The sequence below is a fragment of the Lemur catta genome, chromosome 2 (genome assembly GCF_020740605.2).
Source record: "Lemur catta isolate mLemCat1 chromosome 2, mLemCat1.pri, whole genome shotgun sequence".
NCBI classification, from domain to species: Eukaryota; Metazoa; Chordata; class Mammalia; order Primates; family Lemuridae; genus Lemur; species Lemur catta.
In genome coordinates, this window is record NC_059129.1 from 134,259,974 (window position 1) to 134,274,625 (window position 14,652).

The window sequence follows — 14,652 nt, forward strand, 5'->3', positions numbered from 1 at the left end:
CTTTCAGTCATAAAAGTAACTGAGGTTTGTTGTACATTTGCACAATGTAGAAAAATATTGAGACAGAAATTGCCTATAATTCCTCCACAGTTGATCTTTGTTATTTTTCTTTTCTGGGCTCTTTACATGTTGTATTTGCCACATATTCTACTGAAAAAGTGGATATACTATTTCCATACTATTTGGACACTTAGGTTCCTTAAATGTTATACATTTCAAGCAGTAAACATGTATCTTGTACATGAATCTATACTTCTCATTTGTTATGTTTCATAGAAATAGAATTGCCAAGTCAAAGAAATAAATGTATGTGCATTCAATAAGGGGAGAAATAATATTTATTTTATATCACTTTTATTGTTTGAATTCAGTTTTTAATGTTTATTTTCTCCTTGCTTTTTAAGTGGTTTTTAAATCCCCTCTTGGCATTTCTATTGTATCACAACAGTTCCTTTGAGGAACTATTCTTCGGATTATTTGTCTTGGATTTTGAATGGAAATAACCATATCTATACAAACATGTCCAATTCAACTGGACCATGAAATTCAATTAGCTGGTATTTGTCTGTGTTCATAGCATGGGGCAGAGACCTGAAAGTAAGCTGAGCCCAGGACAGCCTGCCCGTCCTGTATCTCACTTGCTGATGTCATTTAGATTCAGGGTCTCTTCTTGTTTTACAGTTACCCAGTATGATGCAGTTTTTTTTTTTTAAACTTTAAACTCTTTTATTTGATTTCATTTGTTATTTTTTCTTTCTTAGCTCCAGTGTGCAAAGAGCTTCAAGAGGGGCAGTTTTTAATTCAACTTTAAATTGTCTTGGAGCATTTTAAAGGAATAATAACGGCATAGATTCTCCCTTAGATCTGTCCTCTTTCAGGACGAAGAAGAGAGACCCTACTGGTTTTTGGTTTATTTTCCTCCAAGTGTAACGCCAGGTTGAAGAGAAAATGAGAGGGGAAGAGACCAGGGTTGGAGTTGATGTGTAAGTCTATTTTTCCAGTTCCCCGATTCTCATAATTGGGTTAAATACTTAAGGGTCCTTGGAGGAAGTTAATGAACCTAATATTGATGCTAATTCTGGTGTATTGGTCCCTGGCCCCTCCCTTTCAGGAAAGAGAAAAGAAAACAGTCATCTTCATTGCAGTCACTTGTCCTCTGGTTCTGGCCTCTAAGCTGCCAGCACGCAAGGCCCCTCCGGTTCTCTTCTAGGTCCCGCTTTGGGACACGTCACACTGTGGCTGCTGCTTCCATTTTTTAAGCCTCTCCACATTTGGCTTCTGATGCTGCCTTTTCCTCAACTGCCTCTAACCTGTGCCCAGTCTCAAGGTTCTTTTCCAGATGCCTCTTCCGTAGGGCTCTAGCCCTTTCTTATTTGATGGACATCGTTCCATTCAGTGACCTCACAGATTTGCATTGCATCTTCCAGCCATCGGGCGCTGGATCTTCTGACTCCTTCCTCACCTTGGTCACTTCTGCCTCCATCTGTCCCATTCCCTGAGAGTCTTCCTCCCTGTCATCACTGCCCAGGTGCGTTTTCTAAATCACAGTTCAAATTCGGTGCCACGACCTCCTGCCTCCCAACCTCCAGTGGCTCTGTGTAGTCTTCAGAACCAAAACTAAGTTCTTTTTTTTTTTTTGAGACAGAGTCTCGCTGTGTTGCCCGGCCTAGAGTGCCGTGGCATCAGCCTAGCTCACAGCAACCTCAAACTCCTGGGCTCAAGTGATCCTCCTGCCTCAGCCTCCGAGTAGCTGGGACTATAGGCATGCGCCACCACGCCCGGCTAATTTTTTCTAGTTGTCCAGCTAATTTCTACTTTTTTTTAGTAGAGATGGGGTCTCACTCTTGCTCAGGCTGGTCTCAAACTCCTGAGCTCAAACGATCCGCTCGCCTCGGCCTCCCAGAGTGCTAGGATTACAGGCGTGAGCCACCGCGCCAGCCCCTAAGTTCTTTTTTAAACAAACAAACCAACCAGCTTTATTGAGATATAATTCACATACCGTGCAGGTGAGCCATTTAAGTATGCAATTCAGAGGTTTTTAGTATATTTACAGAGTGGTCCAACCATCACCACAGTCAATCAGGAAACATTTTTTTTCTTTGCTAATCTTCTCTGTATTGTTCCAATTTTAGTATATGTGCTGCCGAAGCGAGCACTCAGGAAACATTTTTATCACCTCAGAAAGAAACCCTGTCTCTGTTAGCTGCCACTCCCTGTCTTCCCACCTGCCCAACCTAGATAACCATTCATCTACGTCATGTCTATAGATCTGCCTGTTCTGGACACTTCCTATAAATGGAATTAAAGTGTGTACCCTTTTGTGACTAGCTTCTTTCACTTAAACTTTTTTTCAGTATTCATTCATGTTATAGCATAATTTCAATTGTATAGCTAGGTATACCAAATTATATTTATCTCTGCATGAGGTGATAGACATTTGGGTGGCTTCCACTTTTGGTGAATATGAATAATGCTGCTATGAACATTCATGGACAAGTTTTTGTGGGCATGTATGTTTTCATTTCTCTTGGGTAGATATCTAAGAAAGTTGCTGAGTCATAAATGGGAAATCTTATGTTTAACATTTTGAGGCACTACCAGCCTGTTTCCAAAGCAGCTGTAACATTTTACATTCCAGTCAGCAATTTCTCCACTCCTGTTACTGTCTTTTTTTCCTTATTGTTTTTCTAACCAGACACATCAGCTTTATATTGTTATTTTTTTGATTATAGTCATCCTAGTGGGTGTGAGGTGGTTTTGATTTGCATTTCCCTAATGGCTAATGATGTTGGACATCTTTTCATGTGCTCATTGGCCATTTGTGTATTTTCTTTAGAGAAATGTTTACTCAGATTCTTTGCCAATTTTTTAAATTGGGTTATTTGTTACAACGTTATAAACATGTCATTTGAAACTCTTCATAGTATAATATTTCCAGTCTCATTTCCAGTTATGTCTCTGGCTTTCTCCCCCCTGGCCTCCCCAAGTAGGCTCTGCTCTATAAGGAACTCGCTTTTTAAAAAAAAATTTTTTTTATTTTTAATTATTATGGGTACTACATAATAGTTGTATATCTTTATAGCGTATGTGTGATGTTTGGGAACTCATTCTTGATTCCATAAATGTCCTGCTGTTCATGTCTTTGCTCATGCTGTTCCCTGCATGTGGAATGCCTTTCTATGTACCCCAGGTAGGGCTGTCCCCCCAGCTTTTCGGAGGATAGTTCAAGTGCTATCTCAGAAGTGAGCCAAACCAGGCCGGGCGCGGTGGCTCACGCCTGTAATCCTAGCCCCCTGGGAGGCCGAGGCGGGTGGATTGCTCGAGGTCAGGAGTTCGAGACCAGCCTGAGCAAGACCCCATCTCTACTGAAGATAGAAATAAATTATCTGGACAACTAAAAATATATATAGAAAAAATTAGCCGGGCATGGTGGCGCATGCCTGTAGTCCCAGCTACTCGGGAGGCTGAGGCAGTTGGATCGCTTAAGCCCAGGAGTTTGAGGTTGCTGTGAGCTAGGCTGATGCCACGGCACTCACTCTAGCCTGGGCAACAAAGTGAGACTCTGTCTCAAAAAAAAAAAAAAAAAAAAGAAGTGAGCCAAACCAGAGCATGCCCACCCCAGCTCTGGGCCTCCCCACCACCCATGACTGAGCTCCCTCGAGCCAGGGACAATCTCTCATTGTATCTTTGGGTATTTAGCATAATATTAATAAATATGAAGCAAGAATTTGGTAAATATTTGTTGAATGAACCATGCAGATTTGGGAAAACACTTTTTCTATTATCCACCTATTTATGATATGGTAAACATTTTCCTATAATTTTTGTTTTGGGGGTGGCGTCTTCCTCTAAAAATTCTGATTTCACAAAAACTAACAGAGAATGGAAGTGATCACAGAAGAAAGCTGCCTGCATTGTCCACTGACCTTATGTCTGAGCTTCACTCCTGCTTTATCCTGACTGATGACTTTTCTTTGTAAATTCAGACACACAGAGCTTACTGAGCAGCTGTGCCATGCACCCTGTCCTTGATCACTCTTAGAGGTAGAGATCAAAGGAGAACTGTCGGCCAAGAGAGTCCACAACTTGCCACATGATCTATTGCTCTGCCTGGTGATTTTAACTGCCTCCTTAAGAACATCAGATAGTATCTTCACCAATGCCATAGAAAGAAAAACAAGTTTTAAGTGCCAAAATTGAACAGCAAAACCAGTTACTTTTCTACATGTTGTTGTGGGTATTATTGCGTTTGTAAGTAGTGAAATTTTCTCCATGTCCTTTTGTTAGAATTTGGACTCACAGAAAGCAAAGGAGCTGGTTATAACAGTGGTGCAAGGTCAGCTTCAATGGGCTACTCATAAGCTGAGCATGGGGTTTCAAAGGTGGCACAAGATGATAGCCCTGTGCTGTCCCCAGCCTTTGGTGCTGAGAAATGATGCAGAACTGAGACCTCAGATCCCTGAGGACAGCTCTGGGGAAGGAGCTCCTTTGATGTAGCCGACTAGTGTAGCCTCCGGAGTGCTCTTTACCGTGAGCTGCACAGCCAGGACACTCCGGGGCTGGGATTGGGGGTATAGGTGTTGGGAGGACAGGAATGGCCAAGCTGCCCTGCCCCTTTAGCTCTGTAGACTGCAGAGGGACCATTAGTACCAGCAGCACTTCACACGCACCAGACTCTCCTTGTAATTGCAGCAATTGTGAACTAAAGTTGAGACTTTTCTCGGGAAGATGAAAGGTTAAGGAAGCTGCTAAGTGGCTTGGACTGGGAATCAGCTCCCAGGCAGTATCTCACCAAATCAGGACAAGGCCCCTCACTCCCTATGACTGCCAGCCTGGGTGTTTCCCGGAATACTAGACGGAAACTGGGTCTTTGGAGAGGCTGAGGATGAGTTTTGTAACAAGGTCTGGTTGCCAGCAAGGAAGCGGCCTTCACTTTCGCTCGCTGTGGGCCTGAGTGTGGTGCACAGCGCTCCCTGGTGGCCAGGAGGAGCAGCGCCGTGGGCCCTCCGCGCCCCCAAGCAGGAACGAAGGGGACCTTCAGGTCTGAAGGGAAGAGCGATAGCAAACGTTTCTTTTTGTTTGCTTAGGGGAAGAGCCGGTGCTAATGGGGTCAGACAGACAAGGCATGAAGTGATAAATAGAAAAAGGATGAAAAGATGGGAACATACCCAGGGGACCTAATGGACCTGCTCGGACAGAAAATTGGCATACTAAAAGTGTATTAAAATTGCAAGAACACACCGACGCATGTGTCACTCGTGTCTACATAAAGGACAAATCTGAAGGTACCATGAGAAAGAATTGAGGAATTCTAGGGCTGCCTGAAATTTCCCAAATTTTTAACGTAGGTTCTGATTTCCGCGTTGTGTGCCTGCATGTTAGCGATGGGATAGTGTCTATGTATTGGGATACGGCATAGTTGGATCTGAAAGGTTAGCTAACTTCTACCATTATTAAAAAAGGAAAGGACGTACTGGTCAAGTATTTCTGCTTTTTAAAGTTGTCTCGATCAAGTGCTGAAGACACAAAGTTCGCCTCGGAACAGCCCTTCTCAGGGAGTTCAGGAAACATCCTTGGGTCGGTGCAGCGTGTGCGTGTGTGTGTGCGTGTGTGTGTGTATGTGTGAGAAACAGGTGGCGAAAACATTAAATACCGGAGGTGCCAACAAGAGAACCGTGTTTTGCACCTCGCCAGCCTTTAAACCAGCGCGGGGATGCACAAGGCAGTGTTAAAGCCTGAAGGGAGTTTCGTATCTGCGCGGTGACGTCGTTTCAGTAAGTTTCAAAGCTGAGCTGCGGGAGTCGGTTGGAGCCGGAGCGCAGCGAGCGTCCACACCGGACGCTGACGACCGGTTTGCGCGGAGCCAGCTGACCGCTCGGAGACCCGCCGGGCGGGGGAGGTTCTCGCCGTCCGGAGGGGACACGTGACTCCCGGGGGCGCGCCAAGCCGGGAAGAGGTGCTCGCTGGGCTCCCGGCCCCCGGGCGCGGGAGGGCGGGGCCGGCTCGGGCTGGGGGGGGGGGGTCCCTCCTATAATTAGCCGGGGAGATGCGTCGCCGCGCGGCAGCGCCGAGGGCACCTCCAGTCTCTCCCCGACCCTGCGGGGGTGGCCTGGCGCTTAGTTCTTTCTGATCCCACCGAGACCGCGGGCTTGGCAGGAAGGGCGCCGGGGCTGCAGCCAGTTGCCAGAGGAGGGCGAGGACCGGCTGCGCCGGTTCTCTGCAGCTGTGTGGTTTGAAATATGCTGGGGACCATTACGATCACAGGTAAGGCACACGCCAGCTCGGTGGATGGCAGGCGCTGGGCGAGAAAAGCGCTTGCTTGCGCCTAATGTGCGTTTTGTGGGGAGCCTCCCAGGTCAGTGGCTGGGCATTTATTGGCATGGGTTCTTCCTCTGTGCTGACTTTTTGGTCAGAAGAGCATTAGTCTCTCTGTGGCCCAGCAGAAATTCAACAAACCCAGCGGTGCCTATGGAGACTTTAGATATACATAAATAATATATATATTTTTAAATATTTATATAGGTATATAAATTTTTTTTTTTTTTTTGAGACAGAGTCTCACTCTGTTGCCCGGGCTAGAGTGAGTGCTGTGGCGTCAGCCTAGCTCACAGCAACCTCAGACTCCTGGGCTTAAGCGATCCTCCTGCCTCAGCCTCCCGAGTAGCTGGGACTACAGGCATACGCCACCATGCCCGGCTAATTTTTTCTATATATATTTTTAGCTGTCCGTATAATTTCTTTCTAAGAGACGGGGTCTCGCTCTTGCTCAGGCTGGTCTCGAACTCCTGAGCTCCAACGATCCTCCTGCCTCGACGTCCCAGAGTGCTAGGATTACAGGCATGAGCCACCACGCCCGGCTTACGTATGTATATAAATATTTTTATGGGTTGTGGAACAACAGCAGCCGACTGCATAGAAACATGTCAGATTGGTGTGAATTTGAACACAGGTTGTGAACGTTTAATCTCTTGTAGTCATAAACAAAATAAATACCTCTTTTTGAAAAAGTACAAGTGTTTAGCATTTTGACTTGCTCATTAGGAACTTTCAATAAAGGTGCATGTGGTGGTTTAGGGAACTAAAATTTTAGCTCTGGCTTAAGTGGTAGTTTTAATAAAGCCATAGTTACTATAAAATTGTGGCTAGCAGGCAACACCATTTAGGCAATGAATAGTAAAAAATGTATGTTTCTTAAGCTTGCTTTCTAGGAATCTGGCCATGAGTATGAATTATAATATTTAATACCTACTTTTTGCAAATAAATGACACGCGTCAGACTTTTAGAATGCGCTTAACGGCTCCAGTAACTTGACATTTGATAATGTTATGCAATGGTACTGTGCCCTGACTGCTTAAAGCCCCTGGGTATTTTCTCTTCCTCTCTCCCTTTATCCCCTATCAAGAAAAGTAAACTCTGTTAATTTAGATTTATAAGAACAGCTCTTCTTTAAATATTTGAGATCACTGCTGCAAAGTCTACGTGTACTTTTTAAAAATTGCAACATAGAATTTCTAGGACTTAAAAATTTTCTCAGTGTAACTGCTTCTGCAAAGCCTTGTCCTCCTATGGAATTTTAAATGAATGTGAAAGTTTAGCAAAACTAAAAATATCTCTCACTTCCTATAGATTAGCTTGTTTACTTTCAGAGATTTCCTTAAAATTCCCTCCCCAAGTTGACTTGGCTAGCCTTTCTACTAATACCTAGCATGAAAATTTACATGATATATAAAAATTGTTAGTAAATAGACTGTAAAAATGAAAAAATTAAAAACATAAAATCCACCATTCCCCCCCCAGATCATTAATTTTTTTATGAATGAAATATGCAGATGCCCAACTATGACAAAGTCTGCCTGGGAGTGTGATTTTTGGGGAATTAAAGCTGGGGCGTGGTGCTTCCAAAATCATGACCTTTTCTGGGTAACTTTTGTGCAGTATGATTTTTATTACAGTCACTTATGATTAGTTTATCACATGCTGAGATTCTTATGGGAAAAGAAGGCAGTCCTTTAGTCCTTAGTAATTAAGGGTTAATAAACTTGGAGCACTTGAGAGGGGCTTTTAATGGTTCTTTCTGATAATCCCAATGGAATGATAAATGAATAAAAACACTTGGGAGGACTAATTTTTAAGGCAAACTCAAGTAATTGGCTCTATTGCTTCTGAATTTACTTTTCCTACAGTGTAGGTATGAGGATGTGGCAAAATTTTGCTCAAAAATTTTCCTGGTAATAAGAAAATGCACAAAAAATGTTGACTCCAAAAATATAACAGTAAATAAGCATTTTATAGTGGAAGAAGTAAAAAAATCAAAGGAAGTTTCAGCTGCCATGTTTTTCCTCTGCAAGTTATCCTGGTAAGAAAGGTTTATAATTATTGTCCTTTTAAAAGTTGGTCAGAATCTTGAAAAACAAGGACTTTTAGAATTGCTAGTAAGGATTAAATATTAAAAGTCTCTTGCTTTGGCGTTACTCATTTAAATAATTGTAGTCTTCTTTAGTACTATGTTATTCAAGGTGATGTGTGTTTAAATTTCACAATTAATTAACAGGACTGATGGCATTTTTTTTGGAACTACTTAGGAACAAGTTTTCATTTCTGAAAGTAGGGAAAAGCTGTCACTTAAACACTGAAATGAAGACAGCAGAACTTGAATTATGAAATGATTGGTTATTCACATTACATACTATGCCTATGCCATACTATTGCCATGTTACATACTATGGCCATTCTTTCCCCCTCATATCCTATTTGCAATAACTTAGCTTGGAAATTAGAAAATAAGTGATTTGACATGATGATGATGTCCCCCTTTCCCACCCATGAGTAGTGGCATGCAGCAAAAAAAAAAAACCAAACACAACTTTTTGAATTAGGCAAATATCTTTCCTATTTTCCCTAACGCATACACATTATTGAGATTGATAATATCTATACTTTGCAAACTGTAGAGTATCATTAGGGCATTTTTATCTCCAAACTGGGAAAGAAATAATCCTTTAACATTCATGTTAGTTCTGGATTTCTTATAGTGTGCTTCCCTATGCAAGTCATTTTTACAAGACTGAAAAAAAAAAAAAAAGTGGCCTGCACATAGCTGTTTCTAATCTGCTATAGAGGCAGATTCCTTGTCAAGAAACTTGCGAGACATGAAATTGATACCTTCACAACTGCTAGATTAATAAGTACCGCTTACTGAGTGCCGACGCTGTCAGGTGCTGCTCAGCACTTTGTGGATGTTATCATTTATTCCTCACAATAATCCTGGAGAAAGTGGTTGCTTAACACCCTTTTTAAGATGAAAGTAAGTTTCTTATGGTTTGGTAAATTACCGAAGGTTTCACAGCTAGTGAGAGCATAACTGTAGAGTACCTTGTAAAAGACCTCTTTCTGGTCGTGTAGAAGATGTTAATGTTTGTTTAGTGATGCTCACATTTTTACATGCCTGCCCAAATGTTTAAGTGATCATGAAACATCACTATGAAGACCAGGGGCAATGATGATGTTACCTGTTTGCTCCTGTTCAGGGTTTTGCTTCTCTGAGTTTGAATCCCAGCTAACTATCTCTGCTTGGAGGTTTTGTGGTTATTGAGCTTTAGAACAGGGGGAGTTGGGTGTGTAGGATATAAGGGATGGATTTAGAATGCAGAGAATTCCTGGAAAAGTTCCAGGACAATGCTACAAATCTTGGGGAAAAGTTAACTAGTTCCAGATGTCACCATAAGCCGTCCTGTTGTGCCTGGGGATGGAGAGCACTGGTTATACTAAACCTAAAAAAAGAATGTGTAATTTTTGCAATATTGCACTTCTTTTTCTCAGCCAAAAATGATGGTTGTGTTGCCGAAACACGATGGCGAAGTTTTGGATAAAAAGCATTACAACTTTGTAATATGTTATACAACATATTCCTTTAAAGTTATTTTTTTTTCCTTTTACGCCAGTAAAATAAAAGAAAACAAGTTAGACTTTCTTCTCTTAATCTCTAAGTATTTGGAAGAGTGAGAAGAGAAAGGTGATCTTGCAGCTTTGGGACACACTGATTGCTGTCACAGTGTGACAGCCTGGGGGCGGGGCGTTGGGTGGGGGGCAGAGTCTACCACCATAGCATTGCCCTCTTTGGAAACTTTGCAGGCAGGAATTATGGGTAGTTTTGCAAGGAAAACATATTTACATATACACATTATAGATTTCTTGTGATTGGTTTTATACATTGAGATTAACAGAATATTTATCAGGAGTGAAACATAGGTTAGTAGAAGATAACACTTCAGCAATTCTCAGCCAAAGTGGGATTTCTGTACACGAAATGATTTCACGTAATGGTTTCTTAATATCACTAAAGGTACAACTTTTCATATACTTTCAAATTTATTTGACTTTGTTAATATTCCATAGGGCTTTTTTTTTTTTTTTGAGACAGAGTCTCCCTTTGTTGCCCGGGCTAGATGAGTGCCGTGGCGTCAGCCTAGCTCACAGCAACCTCAAACTCCTGGGCTCAAGTGATCCTACTGCCTCAGCCTCCCGAGTAGCTGGGACTACAGGCATGTGCCACCATGCCCGGCTCATTTTTTTAATATATATATTTTAGTTGGCCAGATAATTTTTCTATTTTTTTTTTTTTTAGTAGAGACGGGGTCTCGCTCTTGCTCAGGCTGGTCTCGAACTCCTGAGCTCCAGCAATCCACCCACCTCGGCCTCCCAGAGTGCTAGGATTACAGGCGTGAGCCACCACGCCCAGCCTTTTTTTTTTTTTTTTTTTACCTTGCAAGGTCTTGTTATGACAGAGCTGTTTAAAACATTAAAAAACACACAGATTGTTATTAAGGATGTGTTATAATTTTTTTAAATAATGTAGTAACTGAGGATAGTTTATACTCTTAAAAATATGGTAAGAGGTGTTCATTCCAGGAAGTATGTTTTTTCATTTCACTTTCCACACTTACTATTCAAGGCTACCTTTCATTCGTCTTAGAAAAACATAAAACAAAAAGCTTACACAGTCTTTATCATTCCTTCCTGAATGTTACAGCACCAGTGGCTTCATCCGTGTCCAGCCTTTGTCCTTATTGCATCTTGTATACTATGTGTCCATGCTAAAGATCCCTCCTTCTGGGGTGTATGCAGAGAATTAAGTGAGTGCGAGCTCTTCCTATAGCATTTTTAAAACTATCTTTTCTTTTCCAATTAATGTTTTCAACATATTGGCACGCTCTCACACAAGCATGTGATTAATGTTTCCATCCAGAAAAAAAGGGAGTAGAAGAAATACTTGGTTTCTGTAGTAATGTTCTTTTGAGAAGCAAGACACACATGATGTTGTTTTCACTAATGGTTCATGTGGAAAACCTGTCGACACAAGACGTGCGCTGCCAAGACTGTGTTTAGGGTGGTGTAGATGGGGGTGTGGGCTGCAGGGAGGATTATACTCTTTTCCTGCCCTTGTGTCTCTAGAGTGGGAGGAGCCCAGTGACTGGCAGGACAGTATGAAGATGGAAGTGCCTGCCAGTTTGGCCTCCAGAGGCCTCTCCAGTGGACACACCGACCATCCCCTTTCTAATACTTTGGTCGTCTTTGATAACAGTGAAATCATGGAGTTGTTTCGAGCTGAACCTCACTTGGTATCAATGAATGCATAAATGAGTAAGTGAGCACTGTGTTTGGACTTTGTGGATGTTTGAGAGATACGTTGGGTTTGTAGCAATATTTTTTTAAAAATGGTTTGTAATTCAGGTGCACATGAGCAATAATTATACATTTTGTGAGAAAGGCCCACTCTGAAACCAGTTGTTTCTGTGGAAGGAGTTTTTGGGTATCAAGAAAGTACACTCCCATACCAGTGATGCTTCCAGGATTGATTTTTGATTTTCCTTTTCCTAGCCAATCGGACAAATCTAAGGCAGATAAAAATTATCATTCATGTGTTAAAAATGATAGCAGAGGAGGTTTTGAAGTTGTAAATTAAAAGTAAGCTTACTACTGGAAGGCCACGATGAAGCGTAGTGGTGAATGGATTCTACTCTGCCAGGTCTGATCAGGTGAGGACTCTGCTGTCTTTCCTGGAAGCCCTCTCTGTTATTTTTGGAGGCCTCTTGTCAATCACCTGCTCCCTGCTGGTTTGATCCTCTCCTCCCTGGCACCCCCACATCTTTCAGGCTGCTTTTTTTTTTTTTAATGCATTTAACAGCCTCTTTGCTCAGTAAACTATGATCTGTAACTCATTCAGAACCAGCATGCAGGGAGCAAGTAAAAAATCTCCTTTAAAGGTTTCTGCTAATCACAAACTAGGTAGGAATGGTGATGGTCTCCTCTGGGGATTGCCACTTCCAGCCAGAGCCTGGGACGTGAGTGATTTTGGTGGACTGTGTACAGTGGGCTGGGTGAAGCAAACAAGGTGAGGAAGAGAAGGTGAGGAAGGGGAGGTCAACACAGGGAGAAGGGCGTGGCCACGTTTGACCCAAACTTAGTCCAAAATTAGGTTAGAGGACCTGTATCTTTACATGGTGCAAATGAAGAAAAAGAAAAGATGGGGAACTAACTTGAGATGCTTGTGTCCCTTTCCTCCCCCTGAAATGTTGATGTTGGAAGCCAAAGAGGTCAAAATAGGTGAAATGGGACATTTAACTCTAGAATTTGAAAGTGCACCTCAGCTTTCTGTACTGGTGGATTCCCGCAGTGTCTTCTGGCGCTGAAGATCAGATCAGGAGCCTTCAAGTTTAGCGGAAACTAGAAAGCTGTTCAATACTGCCCTCTTCTGTTCAAACGCTCGTCCAGACATTTGGACAATGATTTTATCCCTGGGAATGTGACCAAGCGTGATTGATAGTGAAGGACTGGACCGACACATATTGTCTAATAGGGAGATATAAAAATAAAATATATGGCCATTGTGTCATAGTTCTGAAGACTATTCAGAAAAAAACCCACACATGTTAATAGTGATTATCTCTGGACATGGTTTTTATTCCGTTGTTGTTTTTTGGTGTGACAGTCTTATCTGTCACCCAGTCTGGAGTACAGTGGCATGATCACAACTCACTGTAATCTCCGACTCCCAGGCTGAAGCGATCCTCCTGCCTCAGCTTCCTGAGTAGCTGTGACTACAAGGCGTGTGCCATCACACCTGGCTAATTTTTAAATGTTTTTGTAGAGACGAGGTTTCGCTATGTTGCCGAGGCTGGTGTGGAACTCTTGAGCTCAAGTGAACCTCCCATCTTGGCTTCCCAAAGTGCTGGGATTACAGGCATGAGCCACCACACCCAGCCTGCACAACACATTGTCTTTATGGAAATTTCCCCCAGTTTTCTGTATTTTAAAGTCTTCTACAATTTATATAAATTGCTTTTAGAATTGGCAAAAAGGAATTAAAAATGAGTTACTCTATTCTGAAGAAAACAATGGAGCAAAAAAAAGTTATTAGAGTTTTTTTATTATTATATCTATAATCTACTATGATACTTCTGGTGTACTGGTGGTGACTTATGTCATAGGTGAGGACACGCAGAGATTTTAGGAAACTTGCCCCAAAGCCCAGTGCAAGTAAGTGATATAGCTGCTTTAACACCAATTAAATTTAAACACATGTGTCCAAAACTTCTGCTTTTTAATCTCCTTCCCCTTTAACTGAATTCTCTCTTTTGGGGGGGGGGAAAGGTGAGTAATTTTTCTATTATTTAATACATAGATAAAATTTATATTATGGTATATAATGTGAGACAAAGATCTAATGTCCTCCTCTAAAATCAGGTATCATCACTTTCCATTTTGTTGTTCTCTGTATTTTTATTAGTTATCTGCATCTTTAAGTGCATTTTCCTGAGTAATTTTTTAAAAAACAATAAACCTACAGAAAATTGCAAAAATAAAAATATTATGGGGAACACCCATATACCCTTTATCCAGATTCACCTGTTATTAACATTGCACCTCATTTGCTTTATTATTTACTCTTTCTATGTTGGAAAACAAACACTGACGCACAGGTTTCTATTGTCTTATGTAGGCTAGGCATGGGATGTAAATTTTTCTGAAGCATTTGAGGGTAAGTTATATACATCATGGTCCTTTATCCCTAAATATGTCAGTGTGTATTTCCTAAGAATGAAGATATTCCGTTTCATAACCATAGTACAGTTATTGACAGTTATCAACATCTCATATTTACATTATTACAATACTTTTATATAATCTGTTTTCATATTCCACTTTTGTCAGTTAATCTAATAATTTCCTTCTTAGCGTTCCCCCTGCCTTACATAATCCACCCAGGGGCAGGGATTATGTGGTATCATGTCCCTTTAGCTTCTTTTAATCTGGAATATTAAAAGAATATTAATCTGTAGCCTTTGTCTTTGAGACACTGGTATTTTCAAAGCATATAGCTCTCCTCTCCCCATGTCCACCCCGTTCCTTATTTTGTGTTCCTCAATTTAGGTTACTCATTCTTAGCCAGAGTACTGCAGAGGTGACACTGTGTCTTTCTTGGGGTATTGCGCATGATGCCAATCTGTCTCTTGTCGGTTGATGTTAAGGTGGTTGTCCGATTTATCCATTGGAGAATTAGGTTCCCCCTTCTCTTTCTTTTTTTTTTTTTTTTTTTTTTTTTTGAGACAGAGTCTCACTCTGTTGCCCGGGCTAGAGTGAGTGCCGTGGCG

At 41.7% G+C, this 14,652-nt stretch overlaps 1 protein-coding gene and 1 pseudogene across 2 annotated transcripts in view; one reads left to right on the plus strand and one right to left on the minus strand.

The window, feature by feature from the left end:
- AKAP12 (A-kinase anchoring protein 12) overlaps positions 1-14,652 on the plus strand; it is an 88,316-nt gene that overhangs the window by 56,877 nt on the left and 16,787 nt on the right. Inside the window, exon 1 of one of the 2 annotated variants that reach the window (XM_045544572.1) lies at positions 6,047-6,264. The exons of the other annotated variant lie outside the window; for it this stretch is intronic. Coding sequence (XP_045400528.1) covers positions 6,240-6,264 — 25 coding nt within the window. The 5' untranslated portion in view covers positions 6,047-6,239. Of the gene's footprint in view, positions 1-6,046; positions 6,265-14,652 lie in introns of those variants that run through there. 2 annotated transcript variants of the gene reach the window in all.
- LOC123633713 lies at positions 2,101-2,156 on the minus strand (annotated as a pseudogene).